The sequence below is a fragment of the Sebastes umbrosus genome, chromosome 11 (genome assembly GCF_015220745.1).
Source record: "Sebastes umbrosus isolate fSebUmb1 chromosome 11, fSebUmb1.pri, whole genome shotgun sequence".
NCBI classification, from domain to species: domain Eukaryota; kingdom Metazoa; phylum Chordata; class Actinopteri; order Perciformes; family Sebastidae; genus Sebastes; species Sebastes umbrosus.
This window is the reverse complement of record NC_051279.1, coordinates 29,453,764-29,473,323: the sequence shown is the minus strand read 5'-3', so window position 1 is coordinate 29,473,323 and position 19,560 is coordinate 29,453,764. Positions and strand designations below refer to the sequence as shown.

The 19,560-nt window shown below is 41.2% G+C and overlaps 1 protein-coding gene across 1 annotated transcript in view; it reads right to left on the bottom strand.

The window, feature by feature from the left end:
• LOC119496990 (furin-like protease kpc-1) overlaps positions 1-19,560 on the bottom strand; it is a 204,572-nt gene that overhangs the window by 157,515 nt on the left and 27,497 nt on the right. The window contains 2 exon segments of the mRNA XM_037784701.1: positions 5,732-5,835; positions 9,073-9,154. Of these exon segments, the coding sequence (XP_037640629.1) occupies positions 5,732-5,835; positions 9,073-9,154 (186 nt within the window).

The window sequence follows — 19,560 nt, the reverse complement described above, 5'->3', positions numbered from 1 at the left end:
ATCATGATGTGTTCAAATGTAATCTCGTAAAATGCAGTTTTTGCACTCAGAATTTTGAATAAATCCAGTTGTTTGAAGGAGATGTTTTGACAGCAATATGAAATAGATAATAGAGTGGGAATTATGACCTGTTTAACCTCTTAACAAAAACTAGTAAGCAAACGGTAATAAACGGAATTTCACTGGGATTGGTATCCAAGTTTCTGGCATGGTGACATCCCTACAGTCCAACCATGACTGAATACAAAGCCTGACTTTCTGCTGATGTGGCATAATGTTTGTTACCTAGGTGGTTGCGAATGTGTGAAGTCTGAATCTAGCATCACTCCCTACTGAAAAACTGCTGTAGTGTTTTTATATTTTTAGCAATGTTGCATCAGCAGGGTGGCCCTGTTGCTTTCTGAATGAAGTCAGAAGACAGAAGATTAAATCGGAATTGTGAATAGTCCTAATTAGAATAGAATAATTCAGAATCTCGAAGGAAGTCCTACTTAAAATGCATACTCCGCCACTACACACATTTCATAGTAATGACATATAGTAACACTAAAAACATGAAGTCACTAGTGTCATATTTTTAAAGTATATTGTAAAACATTATTTATTCTATAGACAGTTTCAATGCAGGCTAAGGACATAGACATATATACATATTTGCATTTATATTATGGAAAAAAATTCTATACCTTTTTTGTTTTTTCGAAACAAACAAAGTATGTGTGTTTGTGTGTGCTTGCGTGCAATTGTGTGCGTGCGTGCGTGCGTGCGTGCGTGCGTGCGTGCGACAAAAAGAGAGAGGGAGACTTTGTGTGTCCATGTGTATGTTTGTGCATGTGTTTGGGGGTTTGCATCTAGGGAGCAGTGCTGCTTTGTAGTGTGTGTGAGAATAAAGCAGATGAATGGAGGCAGCTAGCAAGCTAACGTCCACCAGAGCACGAGGGCCGGCCCCCGGGAGTGCACACACACACACACACACACACACACACACACACGCACACACACACACACACACACACGCACAGGGTACACAAACATATGTGCAAAAAATACAGACGCACACCTTTGTCAACTTGGATATGAGCCCACAGCGAGGCCTCTTGAACGCTGACTCACTTCACACACACACAATCACTGTCATGAAGTGAAAGCCAGCAACACAAGCTTCACACTTACACACACACACACATAATCGTGCACAGAATCATAATCATTCTCTGAAGCACTGGGACACAACCAATCCTATCTCTCTGACATTTATACATATGTGTGCACACACACGCACGCACACACATGCACACACACACACACACACACACACACACACACACACACACATGCACACACACACACACACACACACACATATACACACATGCTCAAACGAACATAAATATATGCACACAGAGTTGTGAAATAGTTCATGCAACAAAAGAACAATTAATCGAATATTAATCGCGATCAGGATGATTCCCACAATTAAATGAACATGATCGACTGCGATATTGACATATAATATGTTCAGCTCATAGAAAAGTCTGCTGCATAAATCAAGCGCTTCCTAAACTAACAGCTAGAGATGTACTGTCAATCAGCAGCCGACCAAAGTCTGGCGGTTTTCAGCAGTCTCATATTCATATATCCAATTTTTTTGCCAGTCAGACACACACATAGCCGCCACATGATGGTTTTACGTCGGCACACAGCGGCACAGTCAGAAACGTCGCACACACACACACACATACACACACGCGCACACACACAGACAAACATGTTGTCGGTGTGGAAGTTCTTCAGCGTGAGTGAAGAAGAAATAAAGCTGCAATTTATCACAACTGCAAGTCCAAAATAAGCCGTGGAGGATCAACCTTAAAAACATTTGGAACAACTAACTTATTATATTGTATATTTTTGCAAATAACCACTATAGATGACAGTTACAAAGTAAAAGAATAACATTTAGAATTTTGGACGGTTGGAAGGTAGCAGAAGATGGAAGTGAGAGCAGTGCTGTTTGTTTAAATGTGAAATTACAATACAACTATTTTGTCCCTAAAACCTATAAATAAACGTGATAATAATCATGATCTCAATATTGATTAGAGATTATCATTTGGGCCATAATCGTGCAGCCCTAACAAGAGTGCAAACAACAACACACACATTTTCTCTATGCAGAAAACACACATGTAAACAGTTTAACAACAAAACAATCTCTCTGTCTTCTCTGCCTTTATCTTAGCTGCCCCTCAGCTATAGCATTCTCTCTCTCCCTCCCTCTCTCTCTCTGTCTCTCTTTCTCTTTCACACACTCACACACATCATCCACAGCAAGCACGTCCAGGATGGTGTATGGATTTTAGCAGCTTTAAACAAGCTCCTCCGGAGGAGCTGTACACAGCCTAAGCAAGGATACAATGATACAATGGAGTGTGCTTGCCTTGTCTGTGCGTGTGTGCGTGTGTGTGTGTGTGTGTGTGTGTGTGTGTATGTATATACTGCTCACCCATGATGTACACAGCAGCTTTTAGCAAACATACACACCACGCTAGCATACACACACACACACACACACACACACACACACACACACACACGTCTGGTCCTGGCAGGCTACCAACCCTGAGCAGATTACTGACCCTCAATCAATATCCACGTCCACCAGAGGCTGATTAAACACAACAGAACGAGAGGAGGGGAAGGAGGGCGAGAGAGACAGAAAGAGAGAAAGACGTGTACTCAACTTTAGAAATGCTTTATTTTTCTTGATTATTGATTATGATTATGTTCTTTAGTTCAGTTTATGTAATCAAGCTATAGGGTTAGCTTTATTGCTAGGGTTGTCAATCGATTAAAATAGTTAATGGCAATTAATTGCAAAGCTGTCAGTGTGTCAGTGTGCTGACTTGACTATGACTTGCCGCAAAAACTGCATGTGATTATCATAAAGTGGGCATGTCTGTAAAGGGGAGACTCGTGGGTACCCATATTGAACCCATTTTCATTCACATATCTTGAGGTCAGAGGTCAAGAGACCCTATTGAAAATGGCCCATTTTTTTCTCGGCAAAAATTCATTAGGTGTTCTATTTTCATATGATACCAGTATCTTCACTCTAGCTTTAAAACTGAGCCCGCTACAACAAGTTGCGTTAATGCGTTAAAGAAATTAGTGGCGCTAAAACAAATTTGAGTTAACGCGTTATTATTGCGTTAACTTTAACAGCCCTATTTATTACATAACCTGTTTGTTGAACATTTTCATGCATCATACTGCGTTTCATAAACAATCTTGTCAATAAAGTTTCTAAATTGAGAGCGGTGACAATGTGCGACACATTACATTAGAAAAGCTGTGCCAGATTTACCTCCTGCTCCATACCCCCCCCACCCAAAGTCTTCTCCTTCCTTCCTCCATCTAAGTCTCAACCACTCTCCACCCCCATCCTGACTCTCACCCCGCCATCTTGCCCCGAGAGCCGCGGTGTCAATCAATCTGTTGCCGGTTGCCGTGGTGAATCTCTAACCCCGCCTCTCCTCCTCCTGGCTCTGTCAGATTACACCCTCGCATGTCAGTCAGGAACATCCGCCGTGTCAATTGGCTGAGTCCTGCCGCCCTGCTATGTTAGTGTGGGCGTGTGTACGTTGGGATACCATACCAGAAATCTATTATAAATACGGTTTATATATAATTATGCTGTTGACTATGATCTGGTAATGTAACGATTACTGAAGTTTACGAAGCTTTTGTGTGAACCGGACACAGTGGACAAATTATTTAACAAATACAAACATACAGTATGTAAAGGAAGGAATAATACAATTATTCTATAAGCTGTCTGATTACATGCTTCAAATAAGCACTGAGAAAGACTGTCTGCAGGGTCGGCCAACTATTGTAAAGATGGATAGGGGTTGATCATTAAGCACTCTTGTTAGGAGGGATGGGTAACTTCAATATTTTGTTGGTACCAACCGAAATGTGCCCAAAAGCTGGAATGGAATGCATGCTCAACTACATACATCGGCCCGGTGCATACGGGTACTTCGCAAAAAGTCAAGGCCGCGCCCCCTTTTGGGGGACAGAAAACCGAAGATCCCATAGACTTCAATGCAATTTGACATATGCTTGGATTGTAATTTTGACAAATTTGTATGCATTCATCTCCTGTTAAACAAATGTTTGTTTTATACACGTCTAATAATTATTCTGTGATCTTGCCTGAACCTGAGCGTTGGCGATATCTTAATAAATGAAGGTTGAATAGCCACCATGCCCCTTCAATCTTCCCCCGTCCAATACAGTGGCCGGATATTGCTTATCCAGACATCTCTATATATCTGATTGAATCACGTGAGGCTAAGTGTTGTCTGTAAATAACCAACGTGTTAATAACCAAAGGTTTGATGCTGCTATAACGTTAATGTATGACTGTATTACTGCAGCAGCCTCACACTCAAGCTAACGTTAGCTAGCCATGCTAGTCATTGTCACCAGCATCATTTAGCCACACTGACAGTGAATATTAACGTATCTTATGTGCCTCAAATCTCAGTGTGAAAGCCTCGGTTAACCCGCTACACAACAGCTTTTCCTCATTTTCCATTTTCTCTCCTGTGACAGCGAGGTTCTTTCCCCCAAAAGGGAGGCCAGCCTTGGCGATGATGCAACGCTGGTCTGGTCTATAGCCTGGAGCCATAAAGCCCCTCTATTATAATATAATCTTTGTACTGTAAATTCTTGTTATTTATTGCCTGACATACACACCAATATGGATATAGGGGCATTTATTGGTCTAGTTACATTTCTTCCGTTCCATAAAAAGGAGTTTTAGAAAAAAAGAAAAGGATTGTTATGGAATTGGTGCCTAAATTCAGGTACGTGCTGGAATAAAACATTTTCAAAACATGCCCAGTCCTACTCATTAATTAGCTGAATTTGAACATAATTTTGTTTAAGCGGTTTTATCAAAACAATCTTCCGGATAAGCCTACTGTTTACATCCACAAAATGAGTAATTATCTCTTATTCAAAGACGGTTCTGAGAAAGTCATCACTCACAAAATTGTCAGGGATTGCACAGAAAAGACAAAGAATGAAGGAGGGAGTGGTACATCTGCCCAGGTGAACAACTTTGACTTAATCCAAGTGCACTTGTGCATAGAGAGTACGGACATTACAAAAATTAAAAACATTTACATGATAAAAAAAAGGCTGTAAATGCAGCTGCTGAATAGTCTGGACTGAAATTTTGTGCTTGTAGTTTACCGTCACAAATGTGACATTTTCGTATCGAAGCACACTGGTTCTGTGCTGTTGTTGTTCTGCACAAACACATATTGGTCAAACCATGTGAACAATATCCTGCTGAAGGGATGAGCTTGTCTTGTTGCAGCACGGTTTGTGTGTCAGTGTTGCTCCGAGCCTCATCAATCCCCGACATCTGTCTCAGTTCAACATGGACAACCCCCTTCACCTCCTCTGTCTCTCTTTCTCTCCATCTTCCTCTCTTCCCTTCTCCATAATCTGCCTACCTCCCTCTATCCTCTGTCTCTCTCTCTCTCCAGTCACACATGAAAGACTGCCTGACTTATGCCTGTCAGAGGAACATCCTTCACCATGAGGACAAGAGCTGAGAGGAGAGAGAGAGAGAGAGAGAGAGAGAGAGAGAGAGAGGAGGCTTCCAGATAAGACCAATGAACACACAAACACACACACAGAAAATTACACCCACCAGTTCCCACTGCATGGGCCAGAGCGGGTCATTGAAGGTGAGGGACTGGTCACTCTTATTCTCCTCAGGCTGCCTGTCAGACGCAGTCTCTCTCCTCTGGGAACCTGCAAGCACACAGACACATCATGTGTGGATGTGTGTGCACGTATGTGTGTGTAGTCGGGTTTTTTTCTTGTTTTGAACTCTGACTTCAGGAAGTCCCTGGTCTCCAACCAATGGTGAAAGGCCTCCCAGATTCCCCTTCTCTCCAGTGAGGTGGAATACTGCCGGAAGATTACCATATCATTAGCATATCATTAGCATCTCATTGCCGCAGCACAGCTTGGCTCGCTGTCTGTCGATGTGCTATCAGCTCATCAAGGCCCGCACCTTTCTCTCCAACACTACATGCACTCACTGACACTCTCTCTCTCTCTCTCTCTCTCTCTCTCTCTCTCTCTCTCTCTCTCTCTCTCTCTCTCGCTTTCTTCACATTTTCACCCCTGCACAGCACTCCATCTCACTGCCATTCACTCTCTGTCTCACACATGGATTTGAATCCGCTTGTTTCATTATACATGTGTATTGCAAATGTATTGCATGTATTGTATTGCAAAATTAATTAATATCACACAAGTTGTTAATGGGAAGCCCCCATTTCTGAAATGACTGTCATAAAACATTGCACAGTAACATGCATGGAAATATTTCAAGCATTAGTATTAATTAGGGGTGTTATGGTACATGTATTGATCCAGAACCAACTTGATTCGGTATGCAACTTTCTGTGGTGCAGTACTCCCTCTGAACCATGTAATTACTGACACATTAGCCTACTATACTTCAATAAATGTCCAGGTCTAGCATGTGTACAACTTAAATTCTAAAATGAGTCCCCAGATGTATAACTCTTATATGCTTTTCCCACCTAAATTAGCACGTATATGCAGGTTTTTTAAACACAGGAAAACTTGCTAGAAATAGGTGATAGACTCCTTTCTCATTGCAAGTATGCTGGTACCGTCGCACTTGCCTTTGTTTTTTTTCCTTCTGTGTCACGTTCAATGACATCGTCCCACCGGCCGGCACCGCAAGAAGGGTTAGTAAACAGTTAAAATATTACAGTGGTTACTTCTTTTTTATATATCTTGTTACTTATTCAGTCTCTCTTTCAAACTCTCAAACCAGAGTTGGTGATTGATGAACAGTGGGAAGATTAATAAAGACGGTTTTGATGAGTTTTATTGTTTGAATGATGTGTTTCGACGATCAGTGAGTTCAAATTACTGTAGTCTGACAAGAGTCTGGTGGCTTTGAGGAGAGCATATTAATTGCAGGGCTGGGCGGTATATCAACTTTTTAAGGTATATTGATATATGTTCAAACGAGATACAGGATGACACAATACCGTTTATATCAATATCATTTAAATGTTGTGTTATTTAACATTTCTCCCATAAAGCCGCGCCAGTGCATCTCTCCTCTCTCATGATACGTGTCCACAAGCTCCGTCCTTTCCACGCTTCCTATTCATTGTCTATGTAAGCAGCCGTGCAATGCATTCTGGTAGCGTGGCGGCGCGATTTGAGAGACGGGGCATCACGTTGACCGCTCCTCATTTGCATAAAGTTGAGGTCTAGGTTACATTATGCAAACTAACCCTTGTCGATCCAAAATAAAGACAGATTTGGCAACTGCATGGCTTATTTCTCGCATAAAATGTTTTCAGAAACAGATTTCGTGATATAAGAGAAGAAAGTTTCCAAACGAGCCGCCATGTTGGTTTCCGCGTTTTTGTGTTTGTTTTACCTGCTGTACAGAAAACGTACCAAACCGTACATTTTGTGTACTATTGCACTAATACTGGTCTTACTGATTGCATCCTGTGCCTTAATAGAGCTGTGAGTCCCATAATGAGGCTTTTCCACACTGCCAAGAAACTGTGTTTGGCATTGAAATGCCCATATTTGAGATATTTAATACTGGCACATAATATTGAACACTGGCAGCTTCAATCTAAAAATACTAGTAAGAAGAATTAGACTTCAAATGTGCTCTTTTCCCTCTCTCTCTCTCTCTCTCTCTCGTATGTGAATGCACGTATAACACCACTGTTCATCCACCACATCCTTGCTTTTTCATCTCTCTCTCTCTCTCTCTCTAACTCGCCTTTATATCATCTATCGGAGCAGAGGCTGCGCGACACTGAGGATGGTAACACACAATGAGAGAGAGAGCACCGCAGCAGGACGTGAGCCAGTACATTCTTGTGCAAACACGTCCACCACTTCCCCATACAAATGCACACACATGATAAATAATACACACATGGACTTAAAGGTATACACATGCATGATGTAAATATTAAACAGACATAAAACAGCTGCAGTATACTGGTTTTCGTCAGAGAGGTTCATTGTCGTAAAGGTCAACATGATGTCTCAAAGGCATTTAGAAAAACATACGTGGCAAACACACATATTCAAGACAGCCAAGCACACTTCTCTACATGGACAAACATGTATGCATATAAAACTGTATGTTGAAATAAACCTCAGTCATTTCTGTAACTCTACAGACACTAGATGCTTTCTGACACGTTTGACACCAAACTTGATATGAAGGCCACTTCTGATTTTGAGGATGTAGACTTTAGAAACATGCCAAAAAGGACCAAGTGAACCGTGAGATGGAAAATGTAGTGTTTTAACATGAATTGGTGGCAGTTAATAAAGGAAACATGACATTTTAAATGTTGAGATCTCCAAACTATTTTTTTTTGTAAAGGAATACTTATGTTTACTCTTTACCGTCACATCTTTACTCTCTAAAGTTACATAAAAAAAAAACAATGTATAGGCAATTAAATGTTAAATTCACATTTTTTAATTAATTTAAACCCCTTTAATCTGCCTTTTTACTCTATTGCATTTCCTTATTTATTTAATCTTTTGTCCTTTGTCCTTTTTATGTACCCCTATTTACAATGTTTAAGACTATTTTATGATAAAAATGGAAATTTGTTTTTGATTAATGAGGTTTTGGGGGAGGGGGGTGGAGATTTAGAGATAGTTGTGGAGTTGTTTGACGATGTTGCCAGGCCACTGTCAATCAAACTGAATAAAACCACACCCACACAGTACAGATGAAGCAAATTAACCAAGTTGTTAAGTGTAAAAATGAATGAGGAGGTTCTTTTTTTCCCCCTGAACTTTAACTTTGTTATTCATGAATAATTCATTTTAGAGTTAAATACTTTGGATTTCAAACCACGTTTTCAGAGGCTTTAACCCACTGGAGGTCAGCAAAGGTAAGACTTTCAGCTGGTAAAAAGCGACACTGGAAGGAAGCATGTTACTCACTGTGAGAGGTACTGAGGTCCAGTCTTGTCACAGGAACCCGCTTCTCTCTATAATGGCTGTGCTGCCTCTGCACCCAGCGAACCTGGAAATCACAACACAAAGTAATGCGTTACTTTGAGGAAAATATTAAATCATTTTGACTTTGGTGAGTCGCTAAAATATCACACATTTAACTTTTTTGTTTGTTGCATTCACTTCCCTTCACCTCGATAGATGCTCATGTACTAGAGCTCTAACAATCTTCAGCCATTTCTGAAGTCTTATTTTGGCTTTGTATGGCTCTTTTTTGTCTTCATGAGGATAAAAGCACAACAGTGAGAAGCGCGGAGCAAATGAAATATTTTGTTCTATTCTGTTTCATTCTATTTTGAAAGAGAGGGAAAAAATCCATAGCGCAGGGAGAGTTGGGTATCTTTATGGAGGAGAGTAAAAGGTTTCCTCTTCATTAGTTCAAAGAGTACTCGCTCGCTCTGTCCTTTGCAGTCCCATTGTCCTGGGTTAAAAGCAACGAAAACACCCCCACCTCACCTACACCTCTGTCCTCCACGGCACACACACACACACACACAGTTTCTTTCATAGGCCGCTGCTTGTAGCTTTGATCTGATAAGAGGCTGGTCCTTGTGAAGGTGGGCGCACCAAATCAAACAACAGATCGCGGACACACACGCACACACACACACAAACACACACGTATCAGTGTCAGACCACTATTGTCCTCTTACACTTAAATCAGAGTGGAAGAGGTTGAAAATAAATACTATTGAGAGGCGGCTGCAGTCTTTTATGTCCTAAAAGCCTGCTTGCTTTATTCCCCCTTCATGTTCTTCAATTAGACTCAATTAACAAGAGCTGGTCTAAACTACCAGAGGAAGACGGGTGTAGGGTAAGGGGGGTGAGGGGATGGGGGGGTTCTTAGCGCTAAGAACACTACATGTGTGATATTAAACACAGAAAACCTCAGACAGGAAGTGGAAGTGATACGTGTGTACAGTTCTGCAAATGTAATCAAATCGGTGTTTCTATTAGGCTGATCATATTGATTCAAAGATGAAATTAAATAAAAACATAATGAGCTCAGTGTATTATTTGGATTAGTGTACACGTTTTAGGTGATGTCTAATTAACAAGAGGAACAAGGTCTTTTATTTTTACTAGACACATGTTATGTTATACGAGACATACCATGGCATTTTTAGACAAGTGTAAAATCTTTAAGATATACTTTCAAAGTATAGCACTGTTTATATGCACTGTATAGCACCACAGTATACACAGAATACAGCAAAAACAAAACATGCAACTACAAAAACTGTTTTTTTTAGCATAAATACTAAATTAGAGGTGATTGAGTATACGTTTTCACCAGAAAACCACTCGAACGCATCTATCGTGTACTATCTACAGGAAGTGAAGAGGTTTGTGACCTTCATAACCAATCATTTGATAAAAAAATCGAATATGGCTATTTTCTGGTGCTGTTTAATCATCAGAACTGATTTCACTAACAGTAACGGTTACTAAAGAATGCATCCACTATAAGCTAGATAAAGCAAGACGCGCTTACTGCAGTTTGGGTGAGCTCAAACCTCATTTGCCATGTGTTGTCGTCGACTAAAACAATGAACGATAAAAATGACTAAAATGTGAAAAAAACGAATAAGCATTTTCGTTTTAAGGCCAAGACTAACTCTAAAATAGCTGCCAAAATTAACACTGTGGCGAAAGTGCTGACAGAGATAACAGTATTAACCTGAGGGGGTAACCTGAGGGTGGGCGCTACACTTCCGCAACGACGCTGTCGGTCAAGACAGTGTTCAGCTGTAACCGCCGTATAAGAGCAGTACAGAGCGGCGGCCGTGAGCTAGCCAGTGGGGCACGCTCACATGCACTAAAAGCACGTGCGGCCGGTCCGGCTGTGTCAACAAAGCACAAAGAAGCTCTGATTACAACACACGTAGAAGGGGAGTGACTTCATTCTCTGCTCAGGTAGACATTACTCCTCTATATCTTTACATAGCGAACAGTTGTTTGATGCTATATTAATGCTCTGGATATCGTACAGAACACCTTTAAGCTTATCCTATTATAATTCCAAAATGTTTTCCAAAAATGTTTGCCAATACTGCCCAGAAACTGTTGTCTATAAATGACACGCAGAGAGAAAACAGCAAACACCTTTATATATAATTCATTATGCATCATATGATACAGTTATATACTCAAAACTCACCTTATATATGTTTCAAATTTATATATACATGCACATACACACAGATATCAAGGATGTGAGTGTGTGTGTGTGAGTGTGTGAGTGTGTGTGTTCGCGCCCCAACTACCTTGTAAAACCCCTCCAGCCCCTCCTCTGGAGGAGCAGCCAGGACACGGTGATCAATACACATGATAGGGAGCTAATCGCTCTCTGTCAAACCAGGCCCTGCCAGCTACTAATGGCACACACTCACTGGGGAACTGTGTGCGTGTGTGTGAGTGTGTAAGCGTGGGCCTTAATGGCAGATTGAGACTCTTTAGGGAGTGTTGCTCAAGGTTAGACTCAGGGGACGCGGGGCAATTGACCACACTGTCTGTGACACTGACCCCTCTACTGTCAGCGCATTCATCATCCAGCTGTGACATATAGGCAGCATGCACACACACACACACACACACACACACACACACAGATAAAAAGTACAGATAAACCCACACAGTACACACAATGCCCAGAAAATGACATCACCAAACAGAAAAGCACATTTTACAAAACAGAATGTCTTTCTATCGCTGCCCAACACGTGTTACAATACAAAAACAAACCTTCAGCATCAAATGCAAAAGAAGCTGATACTCATCCCTTCAAAATAAAAGCCTGGTTAAATAGAAAAAGAAACTGGCAGAGAGAACAAGGTTTGAGATCAGTGGAAAAAGACAAAAGGTAGGACTATAAAAAATAAACCTTATTTGGAAAAAAAAACTGTTTTCCAGCAGAGAGGGAGAAAAGAGCCGTGGTGGAACATGATTGAACGGCCGAGGTAGAACTGACAGAGGCACAATGTGAATGTGTGGAGGAGGAGGAGGAGGAGAAGAAGAAAGACAGTAAGATGGAGGGAGTAAAAGTGTGTGTGTGTGTATGTGTGTGTGTGTGTGTGTGAATGTGTGTTCGCAGACATCCCATGAAGAATATATGCTGTATGTGTATGTGTGTGTGCGCAGATATAGCTCTATAGAATAGAAGTGAATGATTGAAGAAGGTGGTGAGGAAACACAGAAAGAAAGGTGTGTGTCTGTGTGTGTGTGTGTGTGTGTGTGTGTGTGTGCGCGCACACAATAGTCCCATGTCTCTATATGAATGAGTGGATGCGGTGGATGGCAGGCAGCTGCAGCAGTGTGATACGAGCAGAGCTGCACAGATATCAGCGCTGACATTTTGGGCTTCGCTACCCACCCACGGCCCCCTGGGAAAGTGATGGCGATGGCAGCGGCAGTGGCCACATGCAGCCCCCCCACCACCACCTCCCTCCGCCTGTCAATCACAACGCTGTGCCTCACGAGGCTTTGTCGGCCCCGGCCTGGCCCCGGCTGGACCCACGATGCCACGCAGCAGTGAACACACCACATGACCAACCGGCACCCAGACCCTGATGCACCGCTGATCCCTATCTGGACCTCAAACCCCCCCCCCCCCCCCCCCCCCCCACACACACACACACACACCACCCACCTCACCCATCTACTCTCTGCCTCTTCATTCAATCTCTCATCTCTAGCTGCCAGGCTGATAGCCCCGACCACAGAGAGAATAAGGACAGAGGAGGGGGGGGTTGTGTGAGTGTCACCGCCGACGAGAAGATGAACAGTGAAACCAACACAGAGGCACGTACAGAAAAAAAAAAATGTGTGAGCTCTACAGTAGCAAAAGAGAGGAGAAAGATAGGAGGGAGATACACTTTGGCCCCTCCTCTAGCCTTCTTTTTGGGCACCTCTTGGCCTCGTCTCCCTCCTCCGCCTCACCCTCCCTCCCTCCGCCTCCCCGCCCACCCCCGGGCCCTCTGGTGTGTTGCTCACTCCATTGTGTCAGCCTTCAGAAGTGCTCAGTTTGAGTGGCAGGCCGTCACAGATCAGTTCCCTGCTAAAGCGGCCCGGCAGGCCGGGGTGACGGGCCAGGAAGGGATCTAAGTGGGGTTTATCAGCGCTTCTTAACGCCTCTCCGGCTCTCTGACACAAAAGAGAGGGGGTATTAAACATCTAAAGCAAACCAAAAAGCGTGAAAGCTCCTTATAGGGCCGCGGGATTGCGGATGTGACTGGAGTCTTTAAAAAAAAAATAGCAAAAAAAAAAAAAGAGAATGAAAAATAAGGAGAGGAAAAAGCACACAATGCTTCAGCAGTGAGAACGCATTGAGGGAAAAATTCAAATGTATTTTCTATCCTGTGTGGATAGAAGAGTGGGTGGGAGAGAGAGAGAGAGAGAGAGAGAGAGAGAGAGAGAGAGAGAGAGAGAATCAGTAAAACTAGCTTAATAATGCTTTCTAGCTCACCACCTGTTTTGTTTGTGAAGCTGAACGTACAGCCTTATATATGAAACTCAAGTATAGCACATTTAAAATCGAAAATTAAAAGTAAGTTCATTCTAAGTATAACCCAAATCTAGGATAGTCCATGACAATATAAAGACAATAAACCTTCAGTGAATAATTTTAGTCTCAGGTGGTTTCTCTGTAACAACATTCAAACACACACAAAGGGGTTTCAAGGCCGACCATCAAACAGGGAACAAAGAACAGGTGTTGAAATAAACAACTAACTGCAGAGGCTTCCAAACACGGCAAATCTAGAGAAGCAGTATGAACACAAAAAAATAGTGATGCTGGTTTGTTAGCTAACAATGTGACAACTCTGCTTTAGATCATTAACACAAATTAGCACTTATATAAAACAAAGTAACATGATAGATCTTTCCGTTTAGTAGATAAGGACGTGTGTGGGAAAAGATTGTAGGGTCAGAGGCAGGCGGCAACGTCTGGGTCTGAAAATTGAAGCCAATGCTGAAGTCCCCTTAAACTTACATTCTTTCTAACAGCCAGCAGGGGGCGACTCCTCTGGTTGCAAAAAGAAAACTGATTGTATAGAAGTCTTTGAGAAAATGAGCCTACTTCTCACTTGATTTATTACCTTAGTAAACATTAAAAAATATGTTTCCTTTCATGACACTTTTGTGATGTATATTTTGTTTATTTATTGGACTAAAAAGGCTGAGAGAGCTAGTGTGGATAATAGCAAACTTGCCGCTCCCGCACAGACACCTGCGTGAATATATCAGCAATCGCCAGTTGTTGGGCTGGCGGTGGCCTTTTGGAAAATTATAACATATCACCCAACCCTAAGTGAACACTATAGTGAGACACTGAAACCCAAGTTGCTCCCCAGGCACTTTACAGCAGTCAGCTGCTCCTATTGCTTAGTATGGATTAAATGCAGAGGTCGGATTTCATGTATGTATCTATTAGGGCTGTCAATCAATTAAAATATTTAATCGTGATTAATCTAAATTTGGATCTGTACAAAATGTACCTTAAAAGGAGATTTGTCAAGTATTTAATACTCTTATCCACATGTGAGTGGGCAAATATGCTGCTTTATGCAAATGTATGTATATATTTATTTGAAATCAATTAACAACACAAAAAATGACAAATATTGTCCAGAAACCCTCACAGGTACTGCATTTAGCATAAAAGATATGCTCAAATCATAACAAACTGCAGCCCAACAGGCAACAACAGCTGTCAGTGTGTCAGTGTGCTGACTTGACTATGACTTGCTCCAAACTGTATGTGATTATCATAAAGTGGGCATGTCTGTAAAGGGGAGACTCGTGGGTACCCATAGAACCCATTTTCATTCACATATCTGGAGGTCAGAGGTCAAGGGACCCCTTTGAAAATGGCCATGCCAGTTTTTCCTCACCAAAAGTTAGTGTAAATTTGGAGCGTTATTTAACCTCCTTCCCGAAAAGCTAGTATGACATGGTTGGTACCAATGGCTGGTTGGCTGGAGAAGGTAATCACTCAAAAAGCGGTGGAGTCATGTTCGAGTTGTTGATTAGTTGACCTGACCTTCACCTCTGATGTTTACATCTTCTTCTGTGGGGAAAACTGGCTTCTCCTTTACATAACTTTGTTGAAGTGTTCAGTTTTATATCATGTCCACTTCACAACAGTTCTGCTGCATAACTCTTTGACTTCTCTCACTGCTAAGAGCTTTGTTGCTACTAGAGCGGCAGTAACAATAAGCTGCAGCTTCGACTAACTAGGCAGACGTTAAGACAAAGAAAAAAAAAGTCAGAGGACGGGGACATAGTCGGCACGGTGGTTTTCTGTATATGTGTGTTCAGTGTGTAGTACACCAGCAGGGACCAGTGAGTGTATGTCAGGAGCTGGCAGGGGGTTAGTATCTGAGACATTTTGTAAAAGGTCAGTGTAGAGTTCAGTCAGAGACATGTCTGTGTGCTTGAGGATGAAACTGCAAGAGGTACCGTAGTTAGGACAGTTAGGAAGAGGGTCAATGAGGGGAGGTGGAGCCTGAAGTAAACAAGGTGCAGGCAGAGAGAAAAACACTTGGGTGTTTTTATCTCCTGTCATACTGCAGCCATATGTTTGCATGCATTAACTGTCTGGTGGTTGCCTGTGTGGACATATTTGTTTTATGATCATGTTTGAGTCTAGCTTTGAGTCTGTTTAAGTCAGAGTGTATGTGAGCTGTGTAAATGTGCACGTGGCGTACTGTGGCCTTATCTGTGTGTTGTCTCTGAGCTCTCACATGTTTGTATGGAGATGTTTTTCCACAGACTCGCTAATTGTGTCATTAGCAGGGCGATTAATACAACAGCTGATTGTTGCTTTGCTGACAGAGGGCTGAATCGACCGGGATTACATGGTGGCAAAAACCTCCTCCTCCTCTGAGAAACCACCATGGACTTTCATTATATGTGTGTGTGTGTGTGTGTGTGTGTGTGTGTGTGTGTGTGTGTGTGTGTGTGTGTGTGTGTGTGTGTGTGTGTGTGTGTGCGTGTGTGTGTGCGTGTGTGTGCGTGTGTGTGTGTGTGTGCATGTGTGTGCGTGTGTGTGTATATATGTGTCTGCTGTAAACGATAGGCTGTTACAGTACAGCTCTCCACATGTGAGCCCCAGAGCCCCGTTCCTACGGACTGCTGTAACACAGCCAGTGTTTGATATGAGCCACAGCAGCTGTTGCAGATTGCGCTGATTTATGAAGTGTGCTTATTATTCCTCTGTTATGGAACACGTTCATGAGTTCAACTGAAATGTTTTACTTTTAACTACTCTGTTATCACGAAACTGTAGATATTGAAACGTTCCATTGTTCTGCAATGTTTCAATTAGGGCTGTCAAAGTTAACGCCATAATAACGCGTTTTAACGCCACTAATTTCTTTAACGCAATCTATCTTTCAGAGCTTGTAGCGGGTTTTAAAACTAGAGTGAAGATGCTGGTATCATATGAAACTAGAAAACCTAATAAATCCATCGGTATCAACCATGTCATACTAGCTTGTCATGAAGGAGGTTAAATAACGCTCCAAACTAACATCAAATCTTTGCGAGGAAAAACGGTCATGGCCATGTTCAAGGGGTCCCTTGACCTCTGACCTCAAGGTATGTGAATGAAAATGGGTTCTATGGGTACCCACGAGTCTCCCCTTTACAGACATGCCCACTTTATGATAATCACATGCAGTTTGGGGCAAGTCATAGTCAAGTCAGCACACTGACACTCTGACAGCTGTTGTTGCCTGTTGGGCAGCAGTTTGCCATGTTATGATTTGAGCATATCTTTTATGCTAAATGCAGTACCTGTGAGGGTTTCTGGACAATATCTGTCATTGTTTTGTGTTGTTAATTGATTTCCAATAATAAATATATACATACATTTGCATAAAGAAAGCATATTTACCCACTCGCATGTTGATAAGAGTGTTAAACTTGACAAATCTCCCTTTAAGGTATATTTTGTACAGATAAAAAAATGTGTGATTAATTTGTGATTAATCATGATTAACTATTTCCATCGATTGACAGCCCTAGTTTCAAGATGTGTACATGTTGGCATAAAACATGACAACCGAGCAAACGTCATCTGCTTATGGTGACTGTGCGATGCGGTCGAAAGCTCCAGAACAAGCGAGCAAGTGGACCTTGAGTGTTTTTTCAAAGTATGGAGGACAATCGAAACAAAACAGGTATCTTATCTTATTAATACACATGTTCTATTACAATGTACTTGCTAAGCAGTTAGTTAGCCAACATTACAATAAATTCAACTTTAGTTTTATTGAAGGACATTACTGTATTATTGGAAAATAAGTGGATGAGAGATCCTGTACTGCTGTTCATTGTACTGTATTTTAAGTTACAACCAAAATGATTTCTACATTTCAAACATCACATCGGCTTCAGGAAAGAAAGAAGAATTTCCAGTCAGGAAAGACATTGTTTGACTTTCTCTTCAGAGCATGTAACCTTGACATCCATCCCCATGTGGTGAGATTTAAAAAAGAGATTTAATAAAAGAATTTTTGATTTTCTTTTTTTTTAAGGTTTAGAAGAGAACGTCAAAATCAGAGCCAGGAAAGGTTTCTGACCTTTCATTCTGGCTTTCAGAGGATGCAACCTTGCTGATGTTCCAAAGATCAATAAGAATAATTTCAACATGATTTTGCCAGTCGGGGGAAGTTGAAACAAACACTTTTATTTTAAATTCAAAACTTCACGGAGAACTATGACAACAAACAACACTCAGTTTGGTTCCACTAGATATATAATGCATGAAAAAGCACCATCTTATAATGCTTTTGCTACACAATGATGCACCAGTAACTCATTCTGCAAAGAGTAGCACATTTCACCTCATGCGTGATGCCAGGATTGGTATTTTACAATGTTACTCTAACTAGTAATACTGTTTAAGAAGCATTAAACTAACATTAACTCTGCCTCAGTGTTACGGATTACTAAACCTTGCATGGTGCAGTAATTATGGCGCTCTGTAATGGAACCCACCTGCCATGCGATGCAAAGTACAGCGCGTGACGCAGAGTGAAAGCAGCACACAGCTCTGTATAGACGGCGGCCTGGTCAGAGGTGGGTGGATGGATGGATAGCTCAGGCTTTGGCAGCAGGCCAGCCAACACACTGTAATTGTGTTTGGCAACACATAACCCACCATAATACATCTTCCACATACCTATTGACAGCCTAAAAAAATGCTATTAAAACTGATTCTATTAGTCTGACTGTTTGTAGGACTAAGGCATTATTTTGACAAATAAAAAAGTGTTTTTCCTATTGGGTTTAAAAGTTAGTGAGAGTTTACTTAAGTGGAAGGATTCTGCCCATCCTTCCCACTCACATTGGATTAGAGAAATTATGTCCTGTATGAATCTAGAGTAAATCTGTTATACACATATATATATATATATATATATATATATATGAGCTGTAAAATATAACAACCTAAAAATTGCAAGTTGCATTAATGCATTAATGAAAGTAGTGGCGTTAAAACGAATTGGCATTAACGTGTTATCAAGTCAACTTTGACAGTCCTATTTTATATGTATTTTATTTATTTAATTTTCCTATCCTATTTATCAATTTTCTATTTCCTTTACCTCTCGACTTACTTTTTCTGTTACTATTAAGGTATATTATACATATTTTCTCTGTATTGTCTATGATTTTTATTTAATTTTATTTATCCATAACTTAGAATATATTTTCTGTGGTTGCTTGTGTGTTTGTTTTTTGTGTGAGTAGATGGATGTGTTGTGAGTGTTGGACAAAATCTATTCGCTGTACAGTTACGGTTTAATTCATTATTGATAATCAATAAAAAAAAGACCTTTTGAAAGTTAGTGAGAGAATTCCTTCTTCACTCAAAGCTTAAAAAATTATAAGTTCACATAAAAGAGCCAACAAACAGACTTCGATGCGAGGCGTGTGAGGATGCAACAGCGCCTGGTGAGGAGAAGCAGTGTCTAAGTATGCAATTGTTCATTATCCCAAAACATTATTTGTGCAATCCATTCAATTTAAGACTCATTAACGGAATGTGGGACATTTTGGGCGTGCAAATTCATTTTCACCTAAAGTTACGATGGTAGAAAAGTAATTAAAGTTACAGTTTAATGAAATCATGAACCATACATGGAGTCACTGGAGATTGTGCATAAATTACTTCAATTAATCACACGCACACTGATTCAGATGATAACTCTGAATCAGAAAGTTGGGAATCTTCTCTCTCTTTTTTTTACTCTCTCTGTCCATTTCCTTCCTCTTGCTTGTGTTGTTCTGGTGCATGCCTGTGTGTGTCTTTCTCTCTGTGTGTGTGTAAAACGTGCTGTTGCATTGTGGGTTTTGTTTGTGTGCGTCACTGAAGGGGGGGCAGTGTGTTGGGTAAGGGCCAGA